The sequence below is a fragment of the Moschus berezovskii genome, chromosome 2 (assembly GCF_049115385.1).
Source record: "Moschus berezovskii isolate FMDL1 chromosome 2, NW_MosBer_1.0, whole genome shotgun sequence".
NCBI lineage: Eukaryota > Metazoa > Chordata > Mammalia > Artiodactyla > Moschidae > Moschus > Moschus berezovskii.
Genome location: NC_142461.1, coordinates 52390988 through 52406676, shown reverse-complemented (window position 1 = coordinate 52406676; position 15689 = coordinate 52390988). Strand labels below are relative to the sequence as shown.

At 37.1% G+C, this 15689-nt stretch overlaps 2 protein-coding genes across 5 annotated transcripts in view; one reads left to right on the top strand and one right to left on the bottom strand.

Moving 5' to 3' along the window:
- Nucleotides 1-5043, top strand: part of SLC39A10 (solute carrier family 39 member 10) — an 84175-nt gene extending 79132 nt beyond the window's left edge. For all 4 annotated transcript variants that reach the window (XM_055397154.2, XM_055397153.2, XM_055397152.2 and 1 more), the window contains one exon: nucleotides 1274-5043. In XM_055397154.2, coding sequence (XP_055253129.1) covers nucleotides 1274-1432 — 159 coding nt within the window. In that variant the 3' untranslated portion in view covers nucleotides 1433-5043. The remainder of the gene's footprint in view (nucleotides 1-1273) is intronic.
- The window catches only part of DNAH7 (dynein axonemal heavy chain 7), a 301053-nt gene continuing 289621 nt past the window's right edge, over nucleotides 4258-15689 (bottom strand). Inside the window, exons 61-65 of the mRNA XM_055397140.2 lie at nucleotides 14753-14983; nucleotides 12370-12522; nucleotides 10424-10601; nucleotides 6657-6760; nucleotides 4258-4464 (exon numbers count right to left, since the gene is read on the bottom strand). Coding sequence (XP_055253115.2) covers nucleotides 4258-4464; nucleotides 6657-6760; nucleotides 10424-10601; nucleotides 12370-12522; nucleotides 14753-14983 — 873 coding nt within the window. The remainder of the gene's footprint in view (nucleotides 4465-6656; nucleotides 6761-10423; nucleotides 10602-12369; nucleotides 12523-14752; nucleotides 14984-15689) is intronic.

Below are 15689 nucleotides of genomic sequence, written 5' to 3'. Positions count from 1 at the left end.
AAACTCTCTGTCACAGTAATTCACCTTTGACATTTACAATGGTCTCTACTACTTAATTCTGCTGGATAGGAACAGTAACCTCCATTAGCATACACTACTGCAGACTTCTATAAACAGAACGGATGACCAGCGTGAAGTAGTTCTTAAATAGGACTCTCAGGAGATTGTTAAATATACTGTAGCACTGTCAGAGCATTGTAATTGGGTTAATTGTATCATTATTTAATAAGGAATAGTGATATTTCTTCCTTGTAGACATTATGTACTTAACACTGCATTTCTCCTCCCTAAACCTCAAAGTACCAAGATATTGTTTGCAGTAAAAGCTTAGTGTCAAATAGAGTAGCATGTCAGTGTCCTGTAGATATTCACTGCAAACTTGAAAAACAAACAACAAAAATGAATATGAAAATTGGAAATAGTTCTTTTTTAATTTTGATTATGTTTGGGTGGGAAGAATGTATGCTTATAATAATGCACATACATTCAATCTTCAGCAAATCCTTTTTACTTAGACACATTAAGGATTTTAGTTTTATACTTTCCTATGGATTATTTTTAAATGTGGTATATGCTTGTGCTTTAGAAGCTGAGCTATACTTTTCAGTGCACTGTGCCTTTAAAAATATTGGAAATTTTCAAATTTTAAAAATGTTATCACTGTTAAGAGAATAGAATACATTGTGAAGACAGCATGCATAACTTGGTAGTAGTTCTGCTGCGCAGCCTTGATACACTATTTCTGTTATTGGAAGAAAAATAATGGCTTTTAAGAGCATAGAGGTATCAGTTTTGGAATTGTCTTGTTACTGTGTATCCTTGATGAAATGTGCAGTTGGAAATGAGAATTTAGATGGAAAAGGGTGAATAAATGATAGTTTTGAATGAAATATCCCCCAAAGGAATCTTACTTTCTCAGTGAGCTTAAGATATATCAGTAAGTGTGGGAATTGTGGTGTTCTTTTCTGAGTTTCATTGGCAAAACTGCTAAAGTTTTATACTTTAGCAGAAATGTTAGTAGACAGTAAAACTTTAAAAAATAACTAATACATATATAATGTGTTTTGTTGGGAGGTGAGGAGGGCACAGATTTAGTGTTTATTTAGTACATAGCTAGAGCATAAAATTTCTAAGTGTTTGACTAAAATATGGTTAGCACCATGTTCAAAATTATTAGTAATTGTGCTTTAGTCACTAACTTTCTTAAGTATGAAAATGTTTAAAAAATGAGATTATACAAAATTATTTAAAATATTTAAAAAATATTTTTTAGCTTCCAGAAATGTTGCATGGTGATGGTGACAATGAAGAACATGGCTTCTGTCCAGTGGGGCAATTCATTCTTCAGAATTTAGGATTGCTGTTTGGATTTGCCATTATGCTGGTAATTGCCCTCTATGAAGACAAAATTGTGTTTGACCTCCAGTTTTGACCATTCCCAGCAGTCACTGCTGATGATGAGAATGTTACCATGCAGCTTTGCATCTGTTCCTTGTACTGTAAGCACGTTGCTCAAAGAAAAGTCAGTGGCTTGCACTACTTACAAGTTCATAGATTTGAGCCTAACCACAAAGACCAGTGCTCAGTACTGTTTGCCCTGCATGAAGGGGTCTTTTAAAAATATAAAACTTGTGATAAAGAAAGGAGAAAATGGGACTCCATGAACCAGTGTTGATATAGGTTTGATTAAGACTTTTTATAAAGAAATAATCATATAAAAAACACTAAAGTAGTCTCTATTAGTAGAAACTTCTGTGGCTATGCAGAAATAGAAATTGAACCAAAAAGAAAAAAATCACTTAAACTTTAAAAATATTTTAAATGGACTTCGGGCAGACTTTTCTTTGTGCTAAAAGTGAATTGTAGTGTCCTTTAATTCAGCTACATATGGTAATAGGGATCAACATGACACAGCTTTGAAGCTGCATAAAGTAGGACTGTAGAACCTAGAGGAAAGCTCAGGCTGCATTAGAGTATGGATTTAGCATTGGGAAAAGGCCCTTATTCTTTGAATCTAGAGTTACTATTTTTGTATATATTTGCATAGGGTTTAAACTTGCAGCCTAAACTACTGAAATTTGTGACTGTACATTTGTGTGAGCTTCAGTTTAATGAAAGATTCATAATGGTTCTTTGTATTAATATTATACTTGGTATTTGGGCTTTTTTTTTTTAACTTTTATTTTTGTTTCAGGTTTTTTTGGTGAGGGTAAGGGGTTTGGAGCATGTGGTAAAATGTTTTGTTTTGTTTTGTTTTCCCTTAAAATTGTAACCCTTTAGAAAATATCAGCAAAATGAAGAACCCAAACATGGTCTAAATATTCAGATTCCCTACTTTAACAGAAATGATTAGTTATTTGGGAAATGTAAGTTTTAAATGTACACAGTGCTCTACCAGTTTGGCACTGGAACCTGGAGCACATGCTCTGGCTGGCAGTAAGGCTGTAAGTCAGCAAGTTTACCATGTTCATGATCTGTACGTTAAGCCTAAGAACGGTTCTGAGGGTGATCTCCATTGATGCCCTGGCTGTCATGGTACCAGGTGACTTGGAAGATGCAGTTAAGTAACTCGGCTGAAATCACTCATCATTTTGTGCCAACATGTGCTTTTCGTGCCTGGTAGGGATTAGTCTCTTTTTTTAGGTGCCCTGTTCTCCTGCCATAAATGGTGAATGATTTGTGAGAAGTGCAAGCCACATTTATCCTGAATTTTGACCTAATAATTTGTAGTACTAATCATATGCATGTAGCTTTTCTGTTTACATCTTGTGCCACACGGTCTTCATTTATGCCAGGTAAACTGTATTTGAACTACCTGCGGGCAGCTTTGTTGTAATCTGCTTGGCTACCTGTGTAGCGGCTTTAAAAATCTTATTGTTCAGATATTTAAGAGCCAAACTCGTTCCATTCCATTTAAAATGTTTTCAGTTAGTCCTCCTCCTTTTCCCCAGTTCCGTTTCTCTTACTCCATGAACTTTAAAACAAAACTGAGAGCAGCACATGCATCCAGGTATTAAGAGTATTGCCAGTGTTTCTTCTGTGTGGTGTAAGCAAGGGGTTCATTAGGTGTTAGTTCCTTCATTTACGCTTGAATTTGAAAAATTATTTCTTGCTTTCTTCATGGCTTCCTATAACAAGTAGGAGTTTTATACATAGATTACTTTCAGCATTGGGCACTGAATTAGGACAGTCCTCATCTCATTGCTTGACCCTTCAAGCAACCTAGCTAAAAGGTGCTGATATTTTATTTAGTACTGCCAACTTCAAGTGATTCAGATATCTTGCTTTCTGAACCAAGGTATATTTATAGTTCATTTTGGGGTCTTTATGCCCAAGGAGGATTCTGCATTCCAGCATTAAATCTGCTTAATTTTAAAACTTTTATGAAAAACAACAGCTGGAATATACTCCCAGTCTTAAAAATAAATGACTGATTTAAAGCAAATAGGTTATGCTGAAGTATATAAAGTTTTATATTCTCTCAAAAATGGTAGTATCTTTATTTGCTAGATTTTTTTAAACCTTTAAGAGGGCTGTAACAGTTGCTGCTAGTATTTTTCTTGGGGTTCCACCAGTATTTAGTTTTTACATCATCCTAATGTATAATTTCAAGTCTTACTAGACAATCTGAATTCCACTACATTTCTGTTTGGCTCCAACATTCCATTTATCTTGACCAGTCTAATTTAACATGTGTTTGTTGGAGGTCATTAATGTTACTTGTACAATGCTGTCACTGTGTGACATTCATATGAATTTTGGTGTATATCACATTGCATTCAATCAGCTGTGATTATGCTTAGGAATACTATAGTAACTAGATGCAGTGTGAATTTTTTCCATTAACAGTAAGTCAGTGGCTTAAATGTGATTATGGTCCTGCAAGGTGATACTTGCTAAAATATCTAAACTTTTTTTTGTTGTTGTAACTGAATCATTTTTTAAAAAATTTATAAAGCTGGAAATGATCAAATGCTGTTTTTTTCATTGTCAACAGTGGTGTGTCATTTTATGTATGTTCCTAATGCTTATGGAACGCTCCCCAAATAAAGTTACTCAAAAAGAGCAACTCTACCAGTGTGTCTTATTTAGTCTTTGTTAGAATAGTTCCTAACTTTGAAGTATGAGTCATTTTAAATATTAAGTATAACTTTAGTCAAATTGATTTAAACCAAATAACTTCTTTAAAAAGTAAAATATATTTTCTACTGACTCATCTAACAAAGAATATGAAAACAGGGAAATGACACCTTCTAATTATGAATTAAGTTGACACAACAGTGCTACACCCCGTCCAATCCAGTGTTCCTTGGGTTGGTCAGAGGGAAGAATCATGGCAATCACAAAATTCGTAGAATGGCCAGTGGTTGACAGTGTTCCTCTCCGCTCACTTGTCTTATACAATGGGGCAGTGTAACTTGGTCGTTCTGGTATATCTGTTCTCTTACAGGGCTTTAGCCACATCTAGAAGGAAGTAGACAAAATTTAAGTCAAGGCTGTTTGTTCTATTTACATATATTTGAACCTAATGTGGGGTTATTGGCATAAGGTTAGTTATGTCTGCAAATTTCTATGGGCTAAATTGATTTTATTTTTGTCATCAGTGCTGCCATTGCTCAAAACATTTAGAGCTCTCAGAATTATCTTCAGAACCAGATTAGAAGCTAAATGAGAAAAAATAGTGATCTACTCTGAAAAAGCATACTACCCATCTATTCATCATCTCCCTACCATACCTACCTGAGGATGACTTTTGGTGCTTACACTGATAATAAAATCAAATATACTTTTCAAAGGTGAGAACTGCTCCCACTGATACTCAAAGTTATATTGCTTTATTAAAGGCCAATCCCAAAATATTCTGAAAGGATATTTATCAGTGACTGTTGAACTAGATCACCTCCCCCATGTTAGGTGACTATTTTTAAAGGGCTATTACTTTGTGCTGTTTAAAACATAGTTGCCTTTATAACTGCAATACAACTCTAAGATTATTCTTAAAGAGTCATTAGTCAAGTTCCTAGAATGTAAGCATAGTTGAACCTCACCAATCTCAATAAAATTTTAGAGTAATTTCTGAATATAAGAGTGAAGAACAAACTGATCAAAAAGGGGAAACTGTTTCATTTAGAACTTGAATACCTTTGTCCAGTACTAATAGCAATTCTTGACATCTCGTTTGGAATTCCTTTTTTTGTTTGTTTCTCAGGTTTAAGCACAAACTGTATGAAGGCGCTAATAAAGGTGCTAGTCTCTCTCCTACATAATTGTGGAGATCTATAAAGCTACTCAGATACTGTAAAGCTATAAAGATCTGTAAAGCTCAGACACTGTTAAATACAAGGACTTAACACTCAAGTTGGACGTGGTTTGTTTCTACTAAGTGGATTTTTTTCATGGGAGTTTTTCTTACTAATGACTTCTTTTTCAGATTATCTACGTAAAATCCTATTCACCACAAACTTGAGTTTCTATATGAAAGGAAAAAATTGATCCAGATCGACTCCTGAAATTACAGACATTTTGCCCTTGTGACTTTCAGTTTGGGTCTCATATTTGAAATTTTATCTGCCCACAGTATCTTGGTATATATGGCAGGTTTCTCGCAATCGATTGTCAGCTGTCCCTCTCTGTACCTGTTAGAACTGCTCTGAAGGATTAGTGCCTGTCTCTGAGTGGCTCCCAGTGTCCCACAAACAGAATTCATGTAAGTTCATGTAAAACTCAGCCTGTATTTTATGACTGTCCCAGACTGACCCTTCAAATTATGTGAAAATCTCTCTAGCCATCTTCTCATAATGCAGTAACAGCTGGAAACTTAGTATTTATATAGCTTAGTATGCCCATGCTAAAGACTGGTGCCTAGAAAACAGTATTTTTAAACGGAAGGTTTTCATATAATTATCTTTTAATCTGCAAGTCTGACATTTTTAGGTCAATGTATATGTAAGAGAAATCATAAACCTATGTGTGGATGTGGATACATGTATACAGTCAGTCCTCATTATTCCTGGATTCCATATTTGCAGATTTGCCTATCACTAAGATTTAGTCCTAATCCTAATACTGATATTCTGTGCTTTCATGTTCATTCGCAAGCATGCCAGAGCAGCAAAAACTAAGTCACCAGCAAGCATGTTCCCAACTGAAGTTGAACCTGGTGATATTCTGCCGCCTTGTTTCAACTCTCACAATATAAACAAGTATCCTTTCGAAGCTAAGCTTTTTGCATTTTGTTTTTCAGTTGGTGATTTTTCTGTTTAAAAAGGCCCCTAAGTGTAGGGCTGAAGTGTTCTAGTGTTCCTCATACAAGAAGGTTGCTCTATGCCTTATAAATACTGTTTAGGAATGAGTTATAGTTCATGAGTTCAATGTTAATGAATCAACAGTATATATTAAATAAGGTATCTTTAAACAGAAGCACAAATAAAGTTATATATTGATTAGTTAACAAAAATGTGGCCACCTGATTTTTGCTAGGTGTTTTTGCCTAGGTTTTTTTTGCAAAAACCTTTTATTTTGCCTAGGAGTTCGGTATTCACTAATGTTGGTAGCAAGTTTATAAAACATAACTACTGTAAATAAGAATTGACTGCATATGTGTATGTACGTGTATAAAATAGCCCCCCACATATATATCATGAGAAAATACTAACCACAGGCACTGTATCATAAAGAATTTTGGGATGTGATTCTGCAAGTTTCTTGATCTTTCTATTCCAGGAAGCTCCATCCAGAAACAGTCCATGAATGAAAACACCTAAATATAAAAGAAGCAGGTTAATACAACACTTTGCATATGCATACAGATTGAGATTGAGTTGTGAAGCTGAAATTTCTACAGGTGAATACTGTGCAAGTGATACTAGGTCAGCAAACGAAGATCTGCTCTAAAATAAAGTCAATGTTCTGAGTTTGTGTTAATATTCTTAATTTAAGAATAGCTATATTTTGCCTAGTAAAACTTGATGTGGGAGACAAAAAGAGGAAAGGAATTTTAAATTAGTTTACATGAAGTTCTCTGGGCAAACATTAGTTTATATTTTAATTGACCAATGACTATAACATCAAGAGTCCACAAAATCTACAGAAGTTCTTAATGTCATTGTAGGGACCCAGTGGCTTCTAGGCAGCATGGGAACACAACACCCTTCTGCTGATGTCTTATGTCCTGAGAGTTAAATTTCTCCTCCCCTGTTAGAATCTTCTCACTCCAAGGCTGCACCTCAGTCTGTATGAGAATCCAGAAGGCAATGTCATACACGATCAACTGAAGAACACAAATTAAGGAATTCATGAAACCTGGATCACATCCCTGGCTATCCACTTGTGTAAAGCTTCATGAATTGAATATGGGTATCTGCACACACAAATATTCATTGTAATTGGTTGCACAGATATGAAGGGAGGCAATGAGGAACTTAGGAAGACATAGGTGAAGAGTTCCTAATGTGCAGTGTGATCTTGAACAATTCATTTAACTCTGTTTTTTTATCCAGAGAACAATTGGAAAATATTTGTAAAACAATAATGCCTGGTGTCCTGCAGTCTGTGGGGTCGCAAAGAGTCGGACACGACTGAGCGACTGAACTGAATGCCTGTTTTTGTCTACCTTGTACAGTTAGAATCAAATCAGCTATACTGATGAAGGCAGTTTGTGAAAATAGGATATGAAAAAATCCACTTGGGCAGTGCTGTCCAATAGGACTTTATCCAGTGATGAAAATATTTTATATCTGTGTTTTCCAATATGATTGGCTATTAAAACATCTAAAACATGGCTAGTGGGACCAAGAGATTTAAATTTAATTTTAGCTATAAATTTAAAAGGTCACATGTGGATAGCCCAGTGATGGATGTTGAGGGGAAGACTTACCCTCTATTCTTTCTAGGTTTTACTGACGGAAAGAATAGCTGGAATAAAAGGTTAGTTTTATTTGCTAGCAAAGCACTCATCCAATAACTTCCCAAGAATAACTCTAGTAAAGCTGAATTACAAAACTCACCTTGAGCCTGGAGCCAGGTAAGGGGTGGACCTGCCTGAGGGGGCCAGGGAGGTCTGCAAGCACATCCTACATGCCCACATCTCCAGCCAGATCTTAAGGCTGTAGGCCAGTCACAATAATAGATGGGAACAGAGAAAGTAGAGGAGACAGCAGTCAGGTCCCAGAGAGCTTTTAATACTCTGACCTTGCTGACTGGTAAGCACAGCCCAGTAAATGTCTGGCTTTAACTAATGGGTGATCTATTCCTTACTTCGAAAAGAAAGATTATGTCAGAGGGTGTAAAGAGAAGAATTCATCTTAACCCCTTTAGAACAGCCACAATGGGGATGAAAGTTCCCTCCAACCTAACAACAATTTTATAAGAAATGTGATGGTGACAAATAAATTTTTCTCTCTCATGGGACATATGGAAAACACAAAACAAAATGATAGGAGATACTAACTGGGTCCTGTTTTAACAGCCCTTCCTGGTCTGTGGGGCTTCCCTGATAGCTCTGAAAGAATCCACCTGCAATGCAGGAGACTGGTTCGATTCCTGGGTTGGGAAGATCTGGAGAAGGGATGGGCTACCATTCCAGTTTTCTTGGGCTTCCCTTGTGGCTCAGTTGGTAAAGAATCCACCTACAATGTGGGAGAGCTGGGTTGGGAAGACCCCTGGAGAAGGGAAAGGCTACCCACTCCAGTATTCTGGTCTGGAGAATTCCATGGACTGTACAGTCCATGGGGTCACAGAGAGTTGGACACGACTGAGTGACTTTCACTTTCATGGTCTGTGAGTCACTTTGCTTCTGTGAGCTGTGGTTAGCACAGAGTGGAGGTGACAGCATCCCCAGCCCTTGTTCACTCCTTCCTGCCCCCTTCTTGCTTTGTAGTGCTTTTCCCATTGATATCTGAACTACTGGGTGCTAGAGGGTGATTGAGTTAAGACAAATCTTAGGCAAATACGTGTAGAATATATGATACTAAATCTAGACAGATTTACACTCATCGAATAACTAATTGTGGCCACTTTAAAGTCACTTTAAGAGTGAGTAGCTTTTTTCATGGCCCCAAAATACACAAGACCCCGCAAAAGATCCTGAATAGCCAGAGCAATGCTCCCTGACTTAAGACTGTATTACAAAGCTACAGTCAGCAAAACAGTATAGCACTGGCACAAAAACAGTGGAACAGGATAGAATGACCAGAAATAAACCCATGCACGTATGGTCAATTAATCTGCAACAAAGGAGGCAAGACTATACAGTGGAGAAAAGACAGTCTCTTCAATAAATAGTGTTGGGAAAACTGGACTGCTACATGTTAAAAAAAGAAAATGAATTAAACCACTAACGCCATACACAAAAGTAAACTTGAAATGGATTACAGACGTAAATGTAATAATCAATACTCTTAGAAGAAAACATAGGTACTCTGACATAAATTGCAGCAATATCTTTTTGATTTATCTCTCAGAGTAATGAAAACTAAAAATAGAGCTAGCTACCATATGATCCACAATCCCACTCCTGGGCATATATCTGGAGAAGAACATGGTTTAAAAGGATACATGCACCCCAGTGTCCACTTCAATACTCTTTACAATAGCCAAGACATGGAAGCAACCTAAAAGTTCATTGAGAACATCGGTGAATAAAGAAGACATGGTACATATACACAATGGAATATTAGCCACTAAAAATGAAATAATGCCATTTACAACAACATGATGGACCTGCAGTTGTCATACTGAGTGAAGTCAGAAAGACAAATACCGTGTGATATCACTTATATGTGGAATCTAAAAATACGACACTAATGAATCTATGAAACAGAAACAGACTCATAGAGAACAGACTTGTGATTGCCAAGGAGGAAGGAGTTGGGGAAGGGGTGGAATGGGAGTTTGGGGTTAGCAGATGTAAGCTATTATATATGGAAAGTATAAACAACAAAATCTTATTGTGTAGCACAGAAAACTATTCAGTATCCTATGATAAATCAAAATAGAAAAGAATATAAAAGGATGTGTGTATATATATATATTTATAAAACATGTATATATTATATATACATATGTATAACTGAATCATTTTGCTGTACAGCAGGAATGAACAGAACATGGGAAATCAATTGTATATCAATTAAAACAACAAGCCATAAAAAGAAAATTATGGCTGATTATCCCATGTATTGTTAATTTGATGATTACTTTCTAGCCAACATTTTTTTTAGAAATAACTTCAGAATTACAAAGTTGTATAAAACTAAAACAATACAAGGGACATATACTCTTTATTGAGATTCATTTCATCCCCTTTTTTCTTGCTTTCTTTTGCTCATTCTGCCTTTTTAACAGCTGAGAAAATTGAGCAAGAAGGTGATGTTTTTGTTCAGTGTCAAGATATAAGCCAACTCATTCCACTGCTGCCACTTACCATCTTCTGGAGCATACTTGTATTCTTTGTCTTCCATCACTTCATAGTCAAACCCAAGAAGATCAATGGGGATGGTGTGTTTCCTGGCATAGTTTTGCTGGGCACCAGTCAGGAAGGCTTGTGTGAAGAAGAAGCCAGAAAGCCAGAAGACTGGAGGAGGGCCAACCTCGTACCATTGCTGTGGTGTCAAAGCACAAGTGTCCAGACACTAGAGCCTTTCAACTTTGAATGCAACATTGCTTAATAAAATTTGCCCCAAACACTCCCCCTATTATTTTTTCTAGTAAATTAATAAGCTAACACTTGGAGGAATAAAAAGCCATACTCTCAAAATTTGAAAAATAGCCAGCATATTCAGAATGTGTTCTGGCATCAATTTTGTATCCATTGCACCAGCTTGTGCAATGATATGAATGCAGATACAAATGACTGTTTTATACATGCCCAGTGATTGTTTCGGGCTTCCCAGGCAGTGCTAGTGGTAAAGAATCCACCTGCCAATGCAGGAGATGTAAGAAACATAGGTTCAGTTCCTGGGTCTAGAAGATCCGCTGGAGGAGGAAATGGCAACCCACCCAGTATTCTTGCTGGGAGAATCCCATGGACAGAAGAGCCTGATGGGCTGCAGTCCATGGAGTCACAGTCAGACATGACTGAGCGCAGCACAGTGATTCTTTCAGAAAAGTTCCATAAAATAGTTTCTAATATACATTGTTGCATGCTAGATCACGTTTAGTTGAATAAAGGAAGATCTTCCTACAAAGTCTGGTTAGATGATAATTTTTTTTACTTTTTTCTTCTCTGGTTATTAGTACTCAGTAGAATATTCCTTTAGAAGTTTTCCCTTCTACTTCACCAAAATACAATGAATCCAACATATGAAGACATTCTATTGTACAACAAACTCCCAGAAGATTCAGGATAGTGACAGTTTAAGATCTTTGTAAGTATCAAGATACCTGGGTAATTCTGTTCATATCATATAACAAGTAGTTGAGTACTGACTGACTAAGTGGTAAATTATAGAAGTCAGTCTGAAGAAGTGAATTTGAAGAACTTTCCCCTATAGGCATCCAAGGTAGAGTCTTCATTTTTCAAGAACAGTCTTAATTCTTTAGCACCAAGTCTAGTACTACAGAAGGCCTATATTATGGAAGGGGAGTTTAGTCAGTCCATCCCTGGAGAAATTTCCTCACGGCAATTTTTGATGCATTATATATAGTACCTAGGAAATTAATACTTCTAACAAATAGAATTGTTAATAACATAGTTAAAAACCAATACTGCCAGGTAATTAGGAGACAGGCTTCTGCCCACTCTACATTTCCAAGACAATTAGCCCATTACTGACTTGGACTGAAATAGCAATCTAGTGATTTCATGACCTGGAAGAGTGCTGCACAAGAAAGAAATAATTCTCCTTACTAGTAGCTTGTCTGGCCTTGTAGGATGCTCCATTGTAGGGATCTCTTAAAGCTAAATATTCAATTGAAATATCAACATGAGTCCCTTTTTCTCTTCAAATGTCATTGATTTGAATTTCTAACTTCACTGAACATGAACACCTCTCCTAAAGAAGCTTCCAGAGATTCTACTTCCAATATTAGTATTTTGACAATTTAGTGCAACAGTTACATAAACCATATGTGATATTGAGTAGTGGTCATTTATGCTTGGGATGCACAGAAAAACTAGACAATAATGCTCATTATGGGCTTCCCTGGTGGTTCAGATGGTAAAGAATCCACCTTCAATGCAGGAGACCCAGGTTTGATCCCTGGGTCGGGAAGATCTGGAAACAGGAATGGCTACCCACTCTAGCATTCTTGCCTGGAGAATCCCACGGACAGAGGACCCTGGCAGACTACCGTACATGGGGTCGCAAATCCTAATGAAGAAAATGAAATTTAAAAAACCCTAATATATGAGCATTCAGATTAACTCACCTGCAGAAACTTTAGTCTTGCAAGGAAGTCATTCACATAGCTCCCAAGTGGTTTAAGGCTTGGGTATGATTTCCCCATCCACATTCCTGGGATCTTGACATTCAGAATACTGCTAACCACTTCCTCAAGATCTGTAGACATCACTACAAGCCCCTGAAACACATTTAACCATTGTTTGACATGACAGTATTCTAGCATTTGAATAACTTTATAATTAAACTTGTTTACAGTTATGATTAGTTAAGTATAGCCAAAAAAGGGAGAAAGAAAAGGTATGGCTCACAAGACATGGAATCTTTGAATTATTTCTTGGAAAGATATTAACAATTTTAATCTAATCAAATTGTAATGGAAAGTTTCTTTCATTGAAATATAAAGAATACTGACATACAGTATTAGTTTTAGATGTATAATATAATGATTCAATATTTGTGTATATTGTGGAGTGATCACTACAAGAATCCTAGTTAACATTCATCACCATACACAGTTACATTTTTTTGTGTGATGAGAACTTTTAAGATCTACTCTCTTAACAACTTTCAAATATGCAATACAGTACTATTGACTGTAGTCACTAAGCTGTACATTGTAACTCCAGGACTTATTTTGTAACTGGAAGTTTGTACCTTTTGACTACCTTTGCCCATTCTGCCCAGCTTGGAAGATCTTAATCAACACTTGGCTTCTCACTGTCTATTAAGTCACAGCCTAACTTTGACTTAGTTTATTTATCTATTAAATAGACAACTAACATACCTCTGTCCTGGCCTTCTTAAAAGGATAGTGATAAATATAAAATGAGCAAAATGATACAAAGTGCCTTGAAAGGTTGAATATCCTGGATTGCAACTGTGAAATCTAATTGATTTTATCCCATTTTGAAATGTAAAATAGATCGTTTTACTTCATTGCATAATGAAGACTTCCCTTTACCTTTATACTTTAGAATAAAATTGAAGATCCTAACAGATGGTAAAACTTTGAGGCCCTTGAAAATTCCTATGTGATCTTGCAACTGGGCCAGCTGCCATCATTTCTGTTTTCTCCATAGCTGACAATATCATTCCAACTAACATATGGAGAAAATTTTAGAGTAAATTTAATGGATTAAACACCCACATTTCATTTTCCTCATTCTCCAAACCCTGAAACAACAGTAAAGGAATTTATTTCTTAAAAGCACAAGCCTAGGTCTTTCCCCACAAAACTGCACATCACCTACTTTGAATGAAACCTGAAAAGGAAAATGAAGAAACCCTTAGAGGGGAAGAATGCCAGGCTTAGCTGGTGTCAGAAGTCCCATACCCAAACTGGGATTTAAGTGAATCCACGTGTATCGGCTGCTGAGCTCCCTCAGGCCTCTTTCCTCTTTTATCTCATAGAATGTGGAAAGCCAGGCCTTCATTTTCCAGGAAGGAAATAGGGAGAACCAGGTTAAGGAGAAACACAAGATACCAAATACTTAGCCAAACAGCCCTGCCAGATCATACCACAGCCGGCCAGATAGACTCCTCTTTCAACAATAACTCATATCCAACCAATCTCCTCCACCTCCACTGCTACTACAAGAAACCAACTCAGCTGGAAGACCTCCATCTTATAATTGGCTTCTGCCTATGTTCTGGTTTCCCTACAATCCATTCCGCAGAGGTCAGGGCAATCTTTAAAAATACAAAACAGGTCATTTCACTTGACTGCTTAAATTCCTCCAAAGGCCTCCCTTTGCCTTTACACTTTAGAATAGAATTGAAGATCCCAACCTTGGCCGACAAGGCCATCATGAGCCTTTGCCTTCCTCTCTCTGTTCTACCATCTCCCTTGTGCTCACTCTGTTTGAGCCAAGCCAGCCTTCCCTACAGTACCCCTCAGCCATGCCAGGCTGCTGTTATCAGGGTCTTCCTGCTGGCTCAACCCGCTGCCCGAACATTCCACAGCCTGCCCCTCCCATCGGGCCTCTCTTCAGAATGGCCTGACTCCAAATGACTGTGTTTGCCACCTCTCACCTTCCACATCCTTATCCCATTTTATTTTTTTCCGTAGAATTTACCATTGACTGCAAGTTTGTTTGTTAATTGTTTGTCTCCCTCACTAAGGTAAGCTCAATCAGGGCAGAAGCTTTGTCTTTCTTACCTCTTAATGCTTTCTGCCTTCTTAGCATGTATCTCATTCAGCAAATGACTGCTTTATGTACCATACTCTATACTCACCCACTTATTAACTGCCAGCCCCAGAATTCCATACACATTTTAAGGGCAGGGATTTTCTTTCTCTATCCCAGAACCAAGAAAAGCGCTTTCACAGAATCTGTGCCCAATACATGCTGGCTGAGTAAATGAACGATTTATTTCGATGATTTTTTTCTTGCTGGACTTGCCCTTACCTTGATTGCTTTCTGAATGTTAATGCACGAGTCTCTTATGGTCTGCAGCAACTTATTGAACCGTCCCATTTCTTGAACAAGCACTGTGTTCATGCTCTGAGTGTACGTGGTTGGGTATCTCCTCATTGCAGCCTCAACATCAAAGTTGTTTGGAAGTTTACCCAAGATGTCACCAGCAACCTCATTTACGACTTCATCCGATGATTTTGCACCAGCATCTGCTGAACGAGACTGGGAAGAATTCAAACTATGAATCAGAAATGCTCACAAAGGTCTAAGAATTGCTGGATGGGAAAATTCCTAAAGTAAATTTTGTAAGAATGAGTACTACTTTGCTATTTTATCTATGATTCTTCTCCACATAAGATTTATTGAAATGATGGTAACAGGCATGGGAATGGAGCTTCAGGAGGAAAAACAACGGTTAGAAGGTTACATACAATGTTCAATGGCAAAAGGAGGTCTGGAGGAAGCACTGTGCTCTCTGGTAATTGAGGGAAGGGCAAATGCTGTGGACAGAGCAAAAGCATTCACCATGGTGGGGTGGTCAAGTGATAATGGGCATCAAAGCCCAGAAGGAGGAAATCTGGTTTTGCTATGAGAAAGCTTGCCAAAAATATATTTGCTAATAATAACTTTGGTGCCTACTGGTTGCCAAAAGCAGAGATATAGCTTTCTCCTTGGACCCAAGAGGGCAAAGAAAATAAGCTCTAATCTTCCAAACAGTTGGAAGAGTTATAGAGATAGGGCAGACTTTAGTAAGTCACACTGGAAGCAAGGAAGGGGAATTTCATTTCAATTTTTACTTCTTATGTTTATAGTGGCACTGTATAAATAAATCTATATTTTCTGAGAAAACCTTTTAAATCCTCAAAATAAATGTGTGTGTGTGTGTGTGTGTGTGCATGGAGAGAGAATATGCACTATTAGAATATAA